The 16,396-nt window shown below is 50.3% G+C and overlaps 3 protein-coding genes across 10 annotated transcripts in view; all 3 read left to right on the forward strand.

The window, feature by feature from the left end:
* Window positions 1-3,561, forward strand: part of myo9b (myosin IXB) — a 38,218-nt gene extending 34,657 nt beyond the window's left edge. For 4 of the 6 annotated variants that reach the window (XM_011614860.2, XM_029827656.1, XM_011614862.2 and 1 more), the window contains 5 exons: window positions 27-150; window positions 328-378; window positions 994-1,103; window positions 1,312-1,451; window positions 2,193-3,561. In XM_011614860.2, coding sequence (XP_011613162.2) covers window positions 27-150; window positions 328-378; window positions 994-1,103; window positions 1,312-1,451; window positions 2,193-2,728 — 961 coding nt within the window. In that variant the 3' untranslated portion in view covers window positions 2,729-3,561. Of the gene's footprint in view, window positions 1-26; window positions 151-327; window positions 379-993; window positions 1,104-1,311; window positions 1,452-1,571; window positions 1,624-2,192 lie in introns of all 6 variants that reach the window. The other 2 variants (XM_011614864.2, XM_011614861.2) reach the window with 2 other exon arrangements.
* Window positions 3,562-4,396: 835 nt separating this feature from the next.
* Window positions 4,397-8,009, forward strand: use1 (unconventional SNARE in the ER 1 homolog (S. cerevisiae)). 2 transcript variants are annotated; one of them, XM_011614865.2, is made up of 8 exons: window positions 4,397-4,549; window positions 4,800-4,849; window positions 4,958-5,036; window positions 5,140-5,292; window positions 5,404-5,416; window positions 5,515-5,536; window positions 5,630-5,792; window positions 6,051-8,009. In XM_011614865.2, the coding sequence occupies exons 1-8, from the start codon at window positions 4,427-4,429 to the stop codon at window positions 6,231-6,233; spliced, it is 786 nt and encodes a 261-aa protein (XP_011613167.1). In that variant the 5' UTR covers window positions 4,397-4,426; the 3' UTR covers window positions 6,234-8,009. The 2 variants fall into 2 exon arrangements, with proteins under 2 accessions (XP_011613167.1, XP_029683517.1); XM_029827657.1 differs by having other exon boundaries at window positions 4,412-4,549; window positions 4,782-4,849.
* A 6,868-nt stretch (window positions 8,010-14,877) lies between these two features.
* Window positions 14,878-16,396, forward strand: part of insrb (insulin receptor b) — a 41,548-nt gene continuing 40,029 nt past the window's right edge. For both annotated transcript variants that reach the window (XM_029827752.1, XM_011614866.2), the window contains exon 1: window positions 14,878-16,181. In XM_029827752.1, the coding sequence (XP_029683612.1) occupies window positions 16,088-16,181 (94 nt within the window). In that variant the 5' untranslated portion in view covers window positions 14,878-16,087. The remainder of the gene's footprint in view (window positions 16,182-16,396) is intronic.

Here is a 16,396-nt window from a genome sequence, read left to right on the forward strand (position 1 = left end):
TGATTCCCACCGTGCTCCTCCTGTAGTTGTGTGGAGATGATCATCAACGAGCAAATCAGGCGCTACAATGAGAAAATGGAAGAGATCGAGCAGTTGGAGTACGCAGAGGCTCTGGCTGTCAACCAGCTGAAACTCAAGAGGCAGAACACCGTAAGAGACACGACGCTGCTCTGAAGCGCCGGGCGCTTGGACCTGTTTCATTGTCAGCACCATTAAGAACCCGAGTTTTGATGTCAAACACGTAGCAGCATAAATAAATCCCATTGTCAGGTACCATGTTACTTTAGTACACTGGTAACATGGCCGCTGTTCCTTGTTTCTCTGTAGCACTACTGGCATTTACCGCTCAGGTTCTCACCTCCTTACAAAGGAGTGGTGGTATGTATGACTCGCACAGTAGACCCGTAGATGTAGAGCAAGAAGGTGCCATGTAGCAGCGCCTCTGCATGGCATGTTGGACGTGGATGGCCGTTTTATCTTCCTCTCATCCTCCTTACTAACTGGTGCTGTAGTTTGCATGTTGCTCTTTTCCATTCTTCCTCCCTACTGAAGACAAGGTTGTCCTGGTTTGATATTTTTTGAAAACTCTGAAGAGGTTTACTTTTTTGTGGTTTACTTTTTTTACTGATGGAGCTGTGACGGGCATGTTGATGTTGTTGACTCGTCTGGGTTGTGGTACAATTGTAAAGCGTTTATAGTTGCATGAGAAACCTCACTAACAAAGTCTACAACCCTGCGTGTGTTCTTAACAGTATATGAATAACTCCTATTATAGCGGCGATGAAGATATTTTCCCCTTTTATGGTTTATATGGTAATTTCCCTGATTCCTTAACTTCTTTAAACGTTTCCTATAGTTATACTTAATCGCTGTTAGATTTTAACAGTGCTGCTCTATAGGAGCTATAAAAGGTGAAACTATCTAAGGCCGTGCGGACAGTCTACGCTGCATTTAACTGGGTGATATTTTTGTTGTGTGGCGTCTTTCCTGCAGATGCACGAGAAGGCCAGTTCTGACCTGAGCGTGGTCCCCGAGAACGAGCCTCTGAACCCTGACACGGAGAAGAACCTGGTGGAACGCATCAAATCCATCAAACAGGAGAAGTGAGAACGCTTCCCGGCCTGCAGGAAAACTCTAAAATAATGACAGGAATTTATTCAGTCATGTGCTTTTAACTTTGCGTGTGTGGTGTATTTTATATACTTCTCTAAAGATAGATCATTGTAATCCTCCTCACCAGGCTCTTAATGGAGCTTTTATAGCCCTGGTGTAAGATCCTTCGGCCGCTCACCTTCCTCTGTTTCTCCACAGGGAGGATTTGGCCTGTCGACTGCCAGAGATGGAGCAGCCCGGTTCGGACCAGGAGAACTTGGACTCTGAGACCTCTCAGAGCTCCGAGAGTCTTTTGGATGAGCTGCAGCGCTCCTCTGTCCACATGTCCGAGCCCGACGGTCAGTATCAGGTTTCACAGCCAAGATTTCTCTCCTTCTGGCCGTTTCCTCCTGCTCTCTGGGTTTCTGACAAGAACACGGGGCCGCTGGGTGGGGCCCTTCCTGTCTTTTGTGGTGCAGGTCTGGACCAGTGATGGTGATGGGCGGTGACATCTGCTCTGTTACAAAGCAGGTCGGAGGAACGGCAGCCATATTTGTGTGTGTGCGTGTGTTTGTGCGTGTGTGTGTCTACACGTGTACGGATGTAAATGCATGTTTGGCACAGAAGCATGCCCGAACTAAAATGAAACGATCGAGATTTTTAATCAAACGTTGGTTTAATTGTTGTATTAAAGCTGTATTTTTGGAGATAACATAGTTGCACGAGCTTCCTCTGTTGCCGTGTGTGTGTCTGCCAGCCCCTCCAGGTATTGAGAGGTAACAACTACTAAAGTTTAGCAGATCTGACCCATCACAGCTCGGATTTTTGCAGCATGTTGAGACGTTCGTCACCTGTCAGGCTGCGAAGACGCACACATGACACAGATGTTTCACATTTAGCTTAAAACAGTCACTGAGAACAAGGGGGGGGGGTGTAAACATGGAGAGAGCTCCTCCACTGTGGCGAGCTGACGTGTCCATATTCAGGTGTCCTTGGTTCGTCCTGCAAGACTTTTTGCAAGGCAAAAACCCCAAACCAGCTCAGTCATTTGGCCAGAAGAGGGAGGGAAAGTGTTTTTATTTCCTGCCTTTATCTTCCAGGAAGAGGTGGCGCCGAGCTGAAGAGATGCAGGCCAGTTTGTCCTCCAAAACCAGCAGACCTGTCCCAGCGTACTAAAGTCCAAGGTGGACGCGTGTCCCTGCCGAACCTCACCCACGCCGGCTCCGCCTCCTCTTTGTTGAGCTCTGCTTCTTCCACCTCCGGATCCTCCAACACCTACTCCAGGCGCTCGCTGCAGCGCCGCCGTCCCATCATTCCAGACACGGTTAAACTCCCCCCAGGCGTCCTTTCTCAGTCTGTCTCCAGCCCACCGACCCCTCCTGGCAACTGGGCCTTTAATTACTTCAGGAGAAAGGACCATCCTGGTCGCCGCAAAGACAGCACGCAGTCGCTCTATATAGACGGATCAGAGTGCCACATGATGTTGCATTTCTCATCCTGCCCCCCCTCCACTTCCTCCTCCTCCACCTCTATTGTAGCCCCCACTATTGTGGACCAGAACCACGATCCACAAGCCTCAAAGGGCCAGAGACACTTTTCTGACCCGGACATACCTTACATGGGCGAAGATGCCTGACAAGGACGATGCGCCCTTTGTTCAGATCGGAGCCAATCGTATAAAATTAAAAGAATAACTGGACTCAAATTTTCCAAGCACCTTTTCTACCGTTTTAATATTGATTGCTCTGTTGTACTGTACCAGCGATGTCTTTTCTCCTTTTTTCTGCGCGCGTTTATGCTAATTCAAGGAAACGTTGCAGGTTCCAGTCGCACTTTTCAGTTGAGCTCTGCCGCGAGCGAAAACGTGCTATCTGAAATGTTTGTTGGTGCCTTGGAATTGTACAGAAAAGTGACTCCTGTTGTGTTGTGGGATCAATGGGGTATTTGGGGGAAGGCAAGGGTACATTTGTCCTTGAATTTAATGTCTTTTGTGTGTGTTTAATGTACTGACCGGACGCCAGACATGTTTGAACCGAGGACAGCAAGCAGGCACAGCATGTGGTTCAGGTGACAAGATGGCCATGATCTCTACACCACAAAGCCCAGATAGGAAGACATTTCTCACTCAGCAGAGGGAAATGGGACCAGCACACGCCACTTTTTATTTTCTCTGAAACAACAAAAACATACCCAGCCTTGACACAACAGCCATGCTATGATGTCCTCCGAGTCCTTGAACTCGTCCTCTGAAGAACTCGACCGTACGAACCCGCCACATTGAGGAAACGTAGCAGCCATTTGTCTGTAATCCTCGTGTCCCTCTGAGTACTGTTGTATGGTGTCTGTTACTCTGTGTAGACCTCCAGGACCTTGTTGTGATGTGTAATGGAGTGTGTGGTGGGGACTGAATGGTGTGAGCTGTAATGGTTATTAGTGTTAACATGACAATACAGAACGTGATGCTTGTTACGTGTCTCGCTGTGGGTTTTTTCCATCAGGAAGAGTTTCTCACATAAAACGGGAAATCATATCAGGATCAAAACATCAAAGCAAACGACGGAACATCTAAGCACAAGAGTTATAGTTGGTGCCTCTTTCCCTGGCATTCCATCACTTGTCGCAGCTGGTGCTTTATTACTGAAGAGTTGTGTGGATTCACAGTAAAGTTCCAGTGAGAATAGTATGGAGGTTTATTTAGTTTTAAATATTGGAATATATTTATTTTATATATTTATATTTATAAATTTTGTCCAAAAAGGTGAGCTCGTAAAATGTATTTGGTGGGCGATTAACAGATACATTCTGTGAAATTTAAATTTTAAACTGGTTCATTGGAAATGTTATTAAAACAGGGTAGATACAACTAAATACTTATATATATATATATATAATATCCCCCTATTTCATTTTCCAAGGTAGTCGTGGAACGTTTATTACAATGCTGTTACACAGCATGAAACGCGTCATAAGTTGCTACTTCAGCGTTTTACAGTTAGATTGAAACACCTCTCGTCTTTTACTTTTATTATTCGTGTATCACGACATGTGAAACCCTTCATATCAGCGCTCTGCACACCCTAAAACACGGTTTGATTGGCTTTAAGCCCAGAGTTCATAGTAGATAAAGCGGTGAAACTCTTGAAAAACATGTTCACGTTCTCGGAAAAACGAATTGGAAAATAGGCAGTGTAGAGTGAACAACAGAAAACAAGGTGAAAAGTGTGGTTTTAATTGTTTACTGCATTAAATTACACAAATTAAATGAAAATGAGCCGAGAGTGATGATTTCCTCAACGTTCCGTCTGCGGCCGCGCTTAAACGTGACGTCATTTTCATGCGACGTGTGTCGGCTTCGAATATGGCTTCCAGGTTAGAAATTAATTTTACCAGATTATTGTCCCGCTGTGAAAGTATCGCATCGGAGAAGCGGGGAGAGACGGAATGGAGGTTAGAAAAGGTGAGACGCGAAGGCCTCGGAGTTCGGTTTGTTCTCATCCCTCTTCGCTTGCTAACTTTAGAGGCAGTTTAGTTGTTTGTTGCAGCTGCTAGCCACGTCGTCATCGAAGGCAGCTGGCACATTACAGTGCTGTTTACACTAACTGCACATAACAGTGCAAAAAACTATTATATTCAGTTTATTTGTAGGTTCCACTGTCAGCACGTTTCAATATTTCTGTTTTATCCCACGGTATCGGAACGTTTTCTAGTATGTTGGTTCCCTGGAGGAGATGTTGGCGGCCCTGAGGAAAAGTCACAGGTGACTTCTCTCTTCTCCCCCTTCCCTCTTACAATTTGAATCCTTATCAACACACCCTTGATTGGCTGTTGGTGCAAACACAACTCAACCTGTTGTATCCCTTTTCAGCAAACCCACTGCAGAAGTTCTGACTGAATACACCAGGAAAGTAGATTTTCTCAAAGGACTTCTCGAAGCAGAGAAACTGGTCGGTGGATTTCCAGACTTTTACAGCTTGTGTTCAGAAAGTTGGTCCATTTGGACTCATTTAGACAGCTATTTGATCTGCAGTCTGCCTGCTACTTTGTCAGCCATCACCGACAGATAAGGCTTTGGCTAACCAGTTCCTGGCCCCCGGGAGAACACCCACAATAGCCAACGAGAGGATGTCCGCCACGAAGACTGTCCACATGCAGACGAAGGGCCGGTGCACAGCCGAGATGAGGGATGAGCTGCTCAGCACGGTAAGAGGTCACTAAACTCTATGATGGAGCTAATTTAATGGTTCCAGCACGCTGTGGCAATAACAAAGTCTTAGAGAGAAACCTAATGAAATCATTTTTGCGTCTCTGCAGGGCTCAGACAAATGTAAGTTATTTGTTTTTAAGTAATTCCTGATTGACAACAGTGATCAAAGGCAGCATTTAGGCATCTTAAATGTTCTCCTTTGCTCTTCCCATCTACAGCAACAGACTTGCGAAACAGAAGGTACAGTCTTCCTTATTTTTCTGATGGGTTGTTTTATGAGTTTAACAATTCTGAATGGCGATATTGTTGCCCCCCCCCCCCCCCCCCGAGCAGAGGGCTTCCTCTGGACGAGCGCCAGTCGGCAGCAGAGCTGGAGGCGGTCCTGCAGCACCACCACAACCTGCAGGAGAAGCTCGCGGAGGACATGCTCAACCTAGCTCGAAATCTGAAGAACAACACGCTGGCGGCGCAGAACATCATCAAACAGGACAACCAGGTGAGTGGACAGATGTCAGAGCGTCCTTGGAGCTGTGGACACCGAGCCTGCATGCAGACAATTTTTCTTAAAGTTAATTTCGGTTTTAAGTTTTCATGATTTCTTCCATTTTCCACCTTTGAGCCTGAGAACTCCAGTCGTGCTGGTTTGGGTTGGTTTATTCTGTACCGGGTTTTTTTTCTTGCGTTACCACCACATGGCCACAAGAGGGCAGCAACAGCCAAATAATTCAACCATCAATTCTCGTGTCCTTGACAGACTCTGGGTCAGTCGATGCGTCAGGCTGACGTGAACCTGGAGAAGTTGAAGACCGAGTCGGAGCGCTTGGAGCAGCACACCAAGAAGTCCATCAACTGGCTGCTGTGGCTGATGCTCATCCTGGTCTCCTTCATCTTTATCAGCATGATCCTCTTCATCAGAATCTTCCCCAGACTCCGATGATGATGATGATGATGATGATGAGCAGTCACAGTGGACTCTTAGCGCTCACACCCTCCCAAGTCTGTTCCGTGTCTGTCACACGTGCATAAGTAGACCACCTAGATGCTTCCAGCACATCTGCGTGATGCAGATCTGTTTGTCGAACTGGCTCATTTGCACTTTTCCGATGCTAATTTTAAAATGAGGTTTGAAGCATCAGTGTTCCTTTTTATAAACGGCAGAACATGAGACGACGAGCACCCAGTTCAGTAGTTTAGTCTTGTCTCCCAGGCACCAGGAACGAATACTTTAACCTGGTGAGTGATACATGTATTTGCCAGCGGTGTGGGGCTCGCCCCCCCCTTTTCTGCCCCCCTGCAGCTCCTGCTGCCCCCCTCCGTCTGCTGCCGAGGGCAGTTTCTTCACGTTTCTGTCACCCCTTCAGAAAAACACTCACATCTTTACCAGCCCCAATGAAGCATTGATGAGCTCTAAATTCATGCTTGATGAATGGTCGACGGTCCCCCTGGATGAGAATCAGCAGCTGCTAACGAGTCGCCATTGTTCTTAAGAGCGTTTTAGGGTGGGTTTGGGTTTTTTTGTTTTGTTACTTTGTTTTGGTGAAGGACGTCATGTTCAGGATCGTTCATCTTTTTTTCCCCTCTTGTTAATCACTGTGTCGAACTCAATGAACGTCTTAAAACGAGTTTCTGCGGTTTGTCTTTTTCTTTTGTTGTCTTTTTCCTCGCGAGTAACCGCTGCAGTAACGGTGCGTCGCCAGCAGGCGTCGCCACCTCTCTTCAAACCTCAGCGAACTGTGACCTGATTGACCCCCTCCCGGGAGCCCGATCAAGCCGGGAATCTTAAATTAACTCGGCTACTCATTTAGAAGTAATCTGAGGATTGGCGTGCTGCTAAATAAAGGCGGCGGGCTGCAGAGAATGAACGGGTTGACCATATGTGACTCTGCTCTCTGCAGGTATCCTGTTCCTATTTAAATTAACCTGACGACATTTGGTGGGAAGCTTTTTTTTCCCCCCTTCAAGCTGGAGACGCTTCTGACAGGTTAACATTCCTGCGGTGTTGTCAGCCCGACCGTCATCTGAGGCCTGCAGAGCTGGCTGGCTTGTCCGGGCTTGCGTTCCCCCCCCCCCCCACCCCCCTGCTCCAGCCCACCCCCTCTCCCACCACCTCTCTGGGTCAAGGCCAAGCCTGATGTGTATTTTAGGATCCCTGGGGGGTGTTTTGCCTGCCTGGAGCCGAGGTATGCGGGCCACCGGGAGACCAAATGAGGTTGTGTCACTGCGGAGGATCGTCATCCCTCAGTTTAGGTCCGCGCTTCCATTCTGGGGCCTCGGCTCCGGCTCTGATCTGCTCCTGTGGGGCTGCAGCAGCAGCATGACTTCATCTGCGGTGTGGTTTCCTTTGATCCTCGTGTTGGATTAGTTTCTTCTGCGTTTCCTCCAGACCGGCGTTGAGTTCCTGAATCGAGGAAGCGAGCGAGGAAGCCCGGGGCTCATTAACAGCACTTTTAACCTCTGACCCCGGGAACCTGGATGAATTCCTCCCTGCGCTGGTTTCCCACAGAGGCTCCCTGGAAATAGCGCCTGCGCTAAAAAAGTGCCGGTGAATGTGAATCAGAACTTCTGTGTGAAAAGGTGCTCTCGGTGTCCTATGGATTAATGTAAATCATTGTAAACAACGCCCACCGAGGTGAGTTCTGATCACAGAACTGAAGACGTCCCTTTAAAATCAAGGTGAATGATTTCCTAATACTGAATAAATCATAACCGACCATTTGTCTTGAGTTTTAGCAACACAGCTCTAACACAAATGAGTTTATAAATGATTAATAAGCGAGTTAGCTGCACCATTAGCGCCAGAGCACTTCATGAGTGGCTGGAGCTCACGACGTCAAAGGTCCGTTTGAGGGTTCAGGTTTGAGTCGGGGCCAGAGTTTGGTAATGTAGGAGGTCAATGAGAGTCCCCACTACGATAGTAGAGTACACGTGTGTGTGTGTGTGTGTGTGCCTGTAGAGGTGTCATGAAGCTCCACTGATGGTGGGTTCCAGCCTGGGCCGTGTGTTGGGCTCCTGCCAAGTTCTGGCCCGGGCCAGGACGGTTCCACCGGGTCACTCATGAGATCTGGCCTGTGCTGGTAGTTCAACACAAATCAAAATGGCGCCGCCGACCTCGCTGTCGACCTTGGCGCCCCAGGTGTTGTGGATTTCTGCGTGTTGGCGGCCGTCTCGGCACCTTCCCCCTCTGAGGAGGGCGTCTCTCCAAGCAGGCGAGCAGCGTTGTCGTGGCGACACTTTGACCCCTGCAGGTTAAGCGCGTACAATCGTCCCGTGATCCCACCTCTCTCCCAGTGGCTGCTGGGAACACTGAGATTTTAGGGAGTTTTGGTCCCGTTTAACGCGAGGCCAGCTAGCTAAACCTAGCAGGAATGCTAACTGGGGCGTGTCCGGCAGGACGAAGGTGGGATCTGGGACCGGGACCGTAGGTGGAACCCAGTAAGAGAGGCCCCCGGGCTCGGGTGCAGGGTCCCCGGTGGAACGAGGGGGGCTCCTCAGGGTCACAGCCTGGTTGGGGGGGGGGGGGGGGTTCTCTCTCTTCTTGTTTGCATCTTCTCAACTGAAAATGTTTTGGAGTGAAATATGACAATAATTCCGATGCCGCCATCGTGCGTGCTGATAAAAGGAGCGAATCCTTGGCTGGGCTGTTATTTGTGAGGATGTTTGCCACCAAGGTTGCCCCCCCACCCCAAGGGCGCCTCCTGCGTCACATGTTTTGTCCTCCCTGTCGGCATGTCAAGGCCCACCGGGCTCGTTTTATCGCGGCGACTCGACGCGCAGCAACACGTGCCGGCGATGCCGATATCGGAGCGGAGGAGGGTCCTCACCCACCGAGAAGCTCCTGGATCCACCGGATGGATCCGTGTGGTTAGTCGTGATCTTGAGGTTTTAACGTGCAGATCTGCTCCTGGTGGGAGTGTTTGCGAGGTGGGAATACTCGTGTTCCTCTCTGTCCTGACCGAGGACGCTCCACATGCTTCCTGTTTGGGGAGGGGTCAGAGGTCAGGCGTTATAGTCGTATTGTAACACCGGTGCTAACGCTAACGTCACAGCCACACACACACACCTGAGCCAGCCTACATTATAACTACCCCCCCCACACACACACACCTGAGCCAGCCTACATTATAACTACCCCCCCACACACACACACACACCTGAGCCAGCCTACATTATAACTACCCCCCCAAACACACACACACACCTGAGCCAGCCTACATTATAACTACCCCCCCAAACACACACACACCTGAGCCAGCCTACATTATAACTACCCCCCCCCACACACACACACCTGAGCCAGCCTACATTATAACTACCCCCCCCAAACACACACACACACACACACCTGAGCCAGCCTACATTATAACTACCCCCCCCACACACACACACACACACACATTTAGTGCGTTGCCCCCTCGCTGAACCTTCTCGCTTTGCTCCGGACTTCCCTCGTTGACGTGAGAATAAAAACAAATGCCCTTTTTTCTTTTTATGGAAAGTCTTAGAGGACCCCCCCGACCCCCCCATGCTTCCCATGCCAGAGCGTTGGCTCCTGGGGGACGCGGAGCACAAGGGTGAATCACAGGATGTTGCCTTGGGGGGGGGGGTTGAGGCTGAAAATAGGACCCGGTTGGAGCGAAGGGCTGCTGTGTGGCGGGCCCACCTCTGGTGCCTCACCTTGGACCCCCCCCCGCGGACGGAAAAGCTCTCCGTCAAACAGCTGACAGGCGCTCGGAGCCACGGCGCCGTTCCACGGGGTCAGCAGCAGCAGTAAAACACAACAGGAAGTGGAAACTAATCAAGGGCTTTGGCGGATTCCAGGCAAGCGTGTTGCTGCTAATTTAGCCTATGGGAAAGCTCCAGTTCCGGGGGGGGGGGGGGGCAGGCGGGGGGGGCCCTGTCCCCGAGCATGCTGGGAATGCAGAGACTAGCTTCAGAAGTTGTTCTCACCTTGGCTGACGCGTTTGAAGTGCTCCTCGCACCAGCACGACGGCGCCGCATTTGTTGGACCTTCTGTTCGCTTGTGGCGCTTTAATGTTAGCCTGTGTGGGGGGGGGGGGGCATATCAGCCCCTGATGCCCCGCCATCCTGGGATCCCCCCTCCTTCCCGATAAGGGTGGATCAAAGGAAAGATTTAACAGAACTCTTCCTAAACCTGTGACACGTTTCCTAGTAGAAGAGAGGCTCGCCGTCCCTTTCCTGATGGTTTCAGAGCTTTTGATTGGCTAAAGGGACATAAAATATTAAATATGAGCCATAAACGAGCTTCAGTCGCCGTTTATTTTTAGAATTCTTATCGCCAGGATGAAGAACCTGTTGAATCTCGCTCCGATGCTCGGAACTTTCGGAGACTTTTACTAAAGCTCGGCCGCCTCTTACCCAACCTCCTGTGCGGAAACGCTCCTCAGAGCCGCGTGCACGAGCGCCTGACGTGCACCTGCGTGTGTGGCGCTTAAAGGTGGGAAAGGAAGTAACAAAACAACAGTGTCCCCGTATTCCCAGCGTGAGGGGAAGCGCGAGGGCCGCTGGCAGCACCTCGTCTTCCTGCGCCCGGCGCCCTTTCACCCCCGAGGTCCCCGCGGCCCCGGGAGCCGTGGCGCCCGCCTCGACCTTCCCGTGCGTATTTACGGCGCCTCCAACAATATGTGGATAAAGCTGTCACCCACACTTCCTCCCAGGAAAGACAGTCGGGGTCAAGCCAGGCGCTCCTTATCGGTGATAAAGCTAATGGGCCCTTCCAGCAGACCCTCCGCCAGTGTGAGAAACAGCCCCGGGGGGGGGGCAGCAGATGCCCCCCGTGGGAGGAACGAGGGGCGGGTTAAGTGTCCTCTGCTGGTCAAAGCTCACCTCAGCCCATGGCGGGAGGATGTTGTGACAGGGAAGAGCTGTCGGAAAGAGGAAGAGGAACCTTCGCTTCACCAAATAACCTGCTGAACGAGGCCTTTAGCTTCAGAATCTGCTGGGTCGGCCTGGCGGCACGGTACTGGACATCCCAGAAAACCCTCCACACACGCACACACACACACACGCGCACACACACGCGCACACACACACACACACACACACACACACAGAAACAGCAGCGTGTTGGGAGACTCCTCAGTGCGACACTGTGAAAGTATCAGCGCCTGTAGTCATGGCAACGCTGCTGGAAATGCCAACCCCCCCCCGAACCTGTGGCCGCCCTGACGTCCCAAACTGCTGAGGGTCTCCAGAGCTCCTGATCCTGGTGCGATGGTACCAAGATGATGGCTAAGACTTTTAATAATCTGGTTTTAGAAATCAAATGTCCCACAGGGCCAACTAATGCTGCCACGTGTCCCCTCCCGTGGCATTATGGGTAAATCTTTGTGCTTGAACCCGTCTACGGTAGCCTGGAGTGGCCAATTACACCCTAATATCAACTTGAGTATTGATTACTGACTGACTGCAACCATCTGGGCTGCTGGAGCCAGTTGTGGTCACATCCATTTTTGACCCCACCAAAAAAGTTTTCAGTGTTCTTGTATCTTTTCTGTGCTGCCCCAGAGGTCACGGAGGGGCAGCGGGGGGCACGTGGCAACAACCATTTCCTGATTAGCCCCTTTTCCACCGACAGCGCCTGAATGGAATGGAAAAAATAACCCCTGGTAATCTGTGTGGTCTGTTTCCACCCAGGGATCGTGTCCAGATCAGGCCGATAATGGGTCATTTTGACGATTTCTTTTGGGGTTTTTTCTTTCAAAATTCTGTTACACAGTTATTGAAATCACATTTGCATTCACATTAACACGTTCGGTTGCATTTGAAAGGAGGGGAGGGAGGAATTAAAAGAAAAAAAGCGGAATGTGTCAGAAAAAGGACGGTTGATCTCCCAGTGATGCGTTCACGGACGCCACAGTGCGCCCTCGGTCGCGGTGACATCATCGGAAGAGGCCGAACTGAGACAAGCTAAACTGAGACAAGACCAGGCTAAACTGAGACAAGACCAGGCTAAACTGAGACAAACAGAAGCTCCACGGCTCAACGAGACGACCCGAAAGGCAGCTGCTATCGACGTGGATTACAGACATGAGTTGTGTGGTCTGCGTGAGATTTATCGGATCAGTGAATGCATCATCGGGAGCATAATCACATGTTGAGCTGGCCGCGGTGTTCTTTCCAAAGCTTTAGCCGCCCTCATCGATGGCTTAGACCCGCGTTAGTCAGCAGGTTTCCCTCGCCGGCTCCGCCGTTCCCAGAAACTCGCACAATCTTCTGCACCAGGAGGAGAAAAACGTCGTCTTCCTGTTGCCGCTTTCGCATTCTGAGCATGCCGACTTAAGAAGTAATAAGGGAGTGTGGGTTTGGGAGGGATTTCGGTGTGGTTGACCCTGATTGCTACGTGGACAAAGTTTAGAAGAATCGAACAAAATGTTTGAAAGTCTGGAGCAGCCGATGCTAAAAGCGTAAATCAGGAGCGCAGGGAGCTCCTGTTTGGGAAGGATCATAAGGAACTGCGTTAAACTCCTGGCCCTCACCTTGGTGGAGCTCTCTCTCTCTCTCTCTCACTCACACACACACACACACACACACGTGCAACAGCCATGCAGTTGCTTCTGCTTCCTGGTTTCCCAGGAAGTTCATCCCTGCACCTTCAGGAGACTCCTGATCCAGACGTATTCATCCGTCCTCCCACGGAGAGACCGAGGTCGTCGGGTTCTGGATGCCGATGGCGTGATGAGCGCTGCCGTCTGGAAAAGAATCACTTTGATTCTGCACCAATTGAAATCCCCGACTCTGCTCTGCCCCAGGCCTGCAGCTGGAGCCTCACCTCTGTTGTCAGGGTGCAATTAGAATCCTGATTAAAGTACATTTCAATTAGCATCGCAGTTGTTTTTCAGGTCGTTTGCTAATCTCAAGTTTACGGTATTTGCAATGATGTTTTTTTCCACTTAAAATCACTGTAAACATGATAACTGTTGGTCTCCAGGGGCAACGGGAGTTTTTTCCCTCCTGTTGTTTTTTTGTTTTGTGGAACTTTTGAAGTGAGCAAAGTCGAACCTTGATGAGCAAAATGAATGTTTCTTTAAATCTAAACTAATTAAACTGTAAGTGTAAGAGGACAGACGCGACACGGCCCTCCGGCACTGTTGCGGGTCCCTGAATGCATCGTCACCCCAGATGTGAGGAGAAGCAACATAGAAAAGCCTCAAAGTCCGGAGGAACCTAATTCTGGACGCATCTTTCAGTTCTCCTCCTCGAGGAGAAGGTCAGAGGTGGCGCTGGTGCGGGGGCCAGGTCTGACCTCTGCCTCAGCGCCTCTCGCCGTCTCAAAGACTGTTCACGTAAAAAGCAAATAAAGCCACGAGTGGGAGGATTCTGGGCCCCCGGTCGGATGTGACCCTCCTCTACTGCACCGTCTCCATCTGTCCTCACCAGCTGTTATTTTTAGTGACACCTACTGAAATGAAGTCATGGTGCAGCCGGGCCGGGGGGGGGGGGGGGTAGGTAGGTATCTGAGAGGAGAGGGGACCAGTGGGGAGGAAAGCGGAGCGTGGTCGGCGTCAGACGGCGTGACCGCCACAAAGACGGCTGTTTTGACTAGATTCCGCAGCCCTTAGTCCTTCACACCTGTGACATTTAATCTGACTAAGGCCTCATTTACTCTGTTCACTGGGCAACAACATTCCACAGATTAACAACAGTCTTGCTCCACAAGCTCTCGCCGGACCACGGTGTGCCCATCCACCCCCCCACAACACACACACACACACACGTTCCCCTCTGAGAAACAAGAAGCAAATGTTCCACTCTTCTAATCTATTTTAGTCCAATTATTGAGGTGAGGAACACGGCACTGCCAGAGACTTTTAGGAGACTTCATTTCCATCAGAAGAATGTTTTTTTGGGATATTTGCTATGCTAATGTGAAGGAACTGTGCGTACCGTCTTCTCTGCAGGCAGGTAGACTATTCCGTTTCCTGGCTAGGGCCAAGACCGCAACTAATATTTGCCCTGTTCGATGACTGGGAGCAGAGGAGATGTTGAAGATATAGAAAGCGTCCAGATGTAGTCGACGTTTCCCTCTCGGCTCCTGTTCTCAGCATGAAGGTACATTCAGAACAGTTCAGTTCCCAATCCCAAATGTTTTCATTTGAAGAACATTGAACCACCTATTACACGTTTATTAATAACGTAATTACATGATTCAACTTAAATGTTTTTCAAACCGACCAAATAGTCTTTCTCCTGTCAAAGAAAACAGTTTTTCCGGTGCAGATATGCAGATTTAGAACGAGCTGCTTAGACTATAAAAATGATGATAGCTGATGATTAACTCATTTGGCTGTTTATATAACCCTAACTCTACAGCCCGTTTCAAACAAACTATAAGCTCTAAATGCATTGCTGCATTTATGTGTGTCACCAGTTTGGAAACGTCAAGATGTGTGTGTGTGTGTGTGTGTGTGTGTGTGTGTGTGTGTGCGTGTGCGTGTTTACCTGACAAAGAGCGCCGGTGTTTTCACAGCGGGGCAGCCTCGCGTCAGACAGTCCGGATCCGCGCCCCGCTCGCTGCTCACAACGGGATCCGGTCCGTGTTTTCCGGGCGCCCGCGCGCGGCTCAGCTGAGGTGACTGGCAGGACTTGTTTACTGGTGGAGCCTCGCGGAGAAGAGCGACGGACGAGGGGAACCTGAGGGAGAGCGACTCGCTAAACGCAACGGGAACCCAAGTTTTCACGCTCGACTCGCCTTTTATGTTGCTTCACCTCATCGGGGATTTTTGTTTTCCGACCACCGGAGACGGGATCGGGCTTTTACGCGTGGCCGCGTGTGTTTTTTTTACGCTCAGTTGCCGCCGACAATGAAACCTCGTTTGTTTTGGATTAGCTAGCTAACGTTAGCTGTTTTCCCCTTCAGCTAACGATAATCCGAGAAAAAGGAGCGGGCGGCGCGGCGGAGTTCTCCCCCTTCAGAGCAGCGTGCGTGAGTCTCCTAAAGCGGATGGGGAATAAGTAATTTCTGCCCGAGTTTTTGCCCTTTCGTTGATTTGTGTCCCCCCCCCCTCGTTTTATGGGCATTTGCTCGTTCGTGGCGCGGTGGTCAGCGGGGGCGAAGGAGTTCAGTGGAAGGTCGCAGTGGGCAAAGCTGCACGGTTTTCCTGCACGTAGCTGAGTTTCCTGGGATGTGCTCCCATCTGGCTTAAAAAGGGCGACTTTCTGGGAAGATAGCAGGAAACCGGCTCGTTGAAAAGCAGCACCGGTGGACTTCACCCACAAAAGGGACCCGGGGGCTCCAGGCTGCGCGTCTTTGCGCCTGGTTCCATCGATATCCCCCCCCTGGAGCGGGTTCTTTCCTGGGAAAAATGAGACCGGGTCAGTCGGACCTCTTCCCGGGACCTCCGAACTAGCCCTCTGCGTATCAGTCAACAACAATATTATTGTTTTTCTCTATTTTTCGGAGCACCACAATCACCAAATGAACGTCGACTGTCGCCTCCACTTGTGGAAAATGAAGATCTTCACTCGCACGTGTGTTTCCGCGACCCAAGATCACATTATTTAGTGCTCTGCGCCCTTCTTTTTTTCTTTGTTTTTGCTCTTTTGCGTGTTTTCAAGTGTTGACATAATCACAAACGTGGCTGGGAAGATACACGCACGTTAATTGCGCACCCACCCACCTCCCCCCCGGCGCACGGAGGGCAGCGTTGAATCCTTTCATCGGACCTATATTTTTAAGACTTTGTCACTTTTGCTCGTCCGGTCGCCTGTGCTGGGATCGGGGTGGTTTCTTCCCGTTTCTTCCCCACCGAGACAGCGAAACTAGGAGTCAACATGAGACGATGGACGCTGAAGCTGCGAGCGCAGATGGTGTTTTTTATCATCTGCACCTGTATCCTCTGCCAGTGTGGATTAATCAACGGAGAAAGTAAGTCTTGTTTCCAGGCTTATTGTTTTGCATTGTAAGCTTTATATTTGTATGCGGGGGGGGGGGGGGGGGGGGGGGGGGGGGTGTTCCTCTGATGGTTCAACGACCGGGTGAGTTTCATTTGTGTGAGATTATTGCAGCGATTATCGGGCCATGAAGGCATCACAGGTTTTTTTTTCACTTTATGATTATTTTTTTTTAATTTTTAAAGACTA

Source organism: Takifugu rubripes, chromosome 20 (genome assembly GCF_901000725.2).
Source record: "Takifugu rubripes chromosome 20, fTakRub1.2, whole genome shotgun sequence".
Classification (NCBI taxonomy): Eukaryota; Metazoa; Chordata; class Actinopteri; order Tetraodontiformes; family Tetraodontidae; genus Takifugu; species Takifugu rubripes.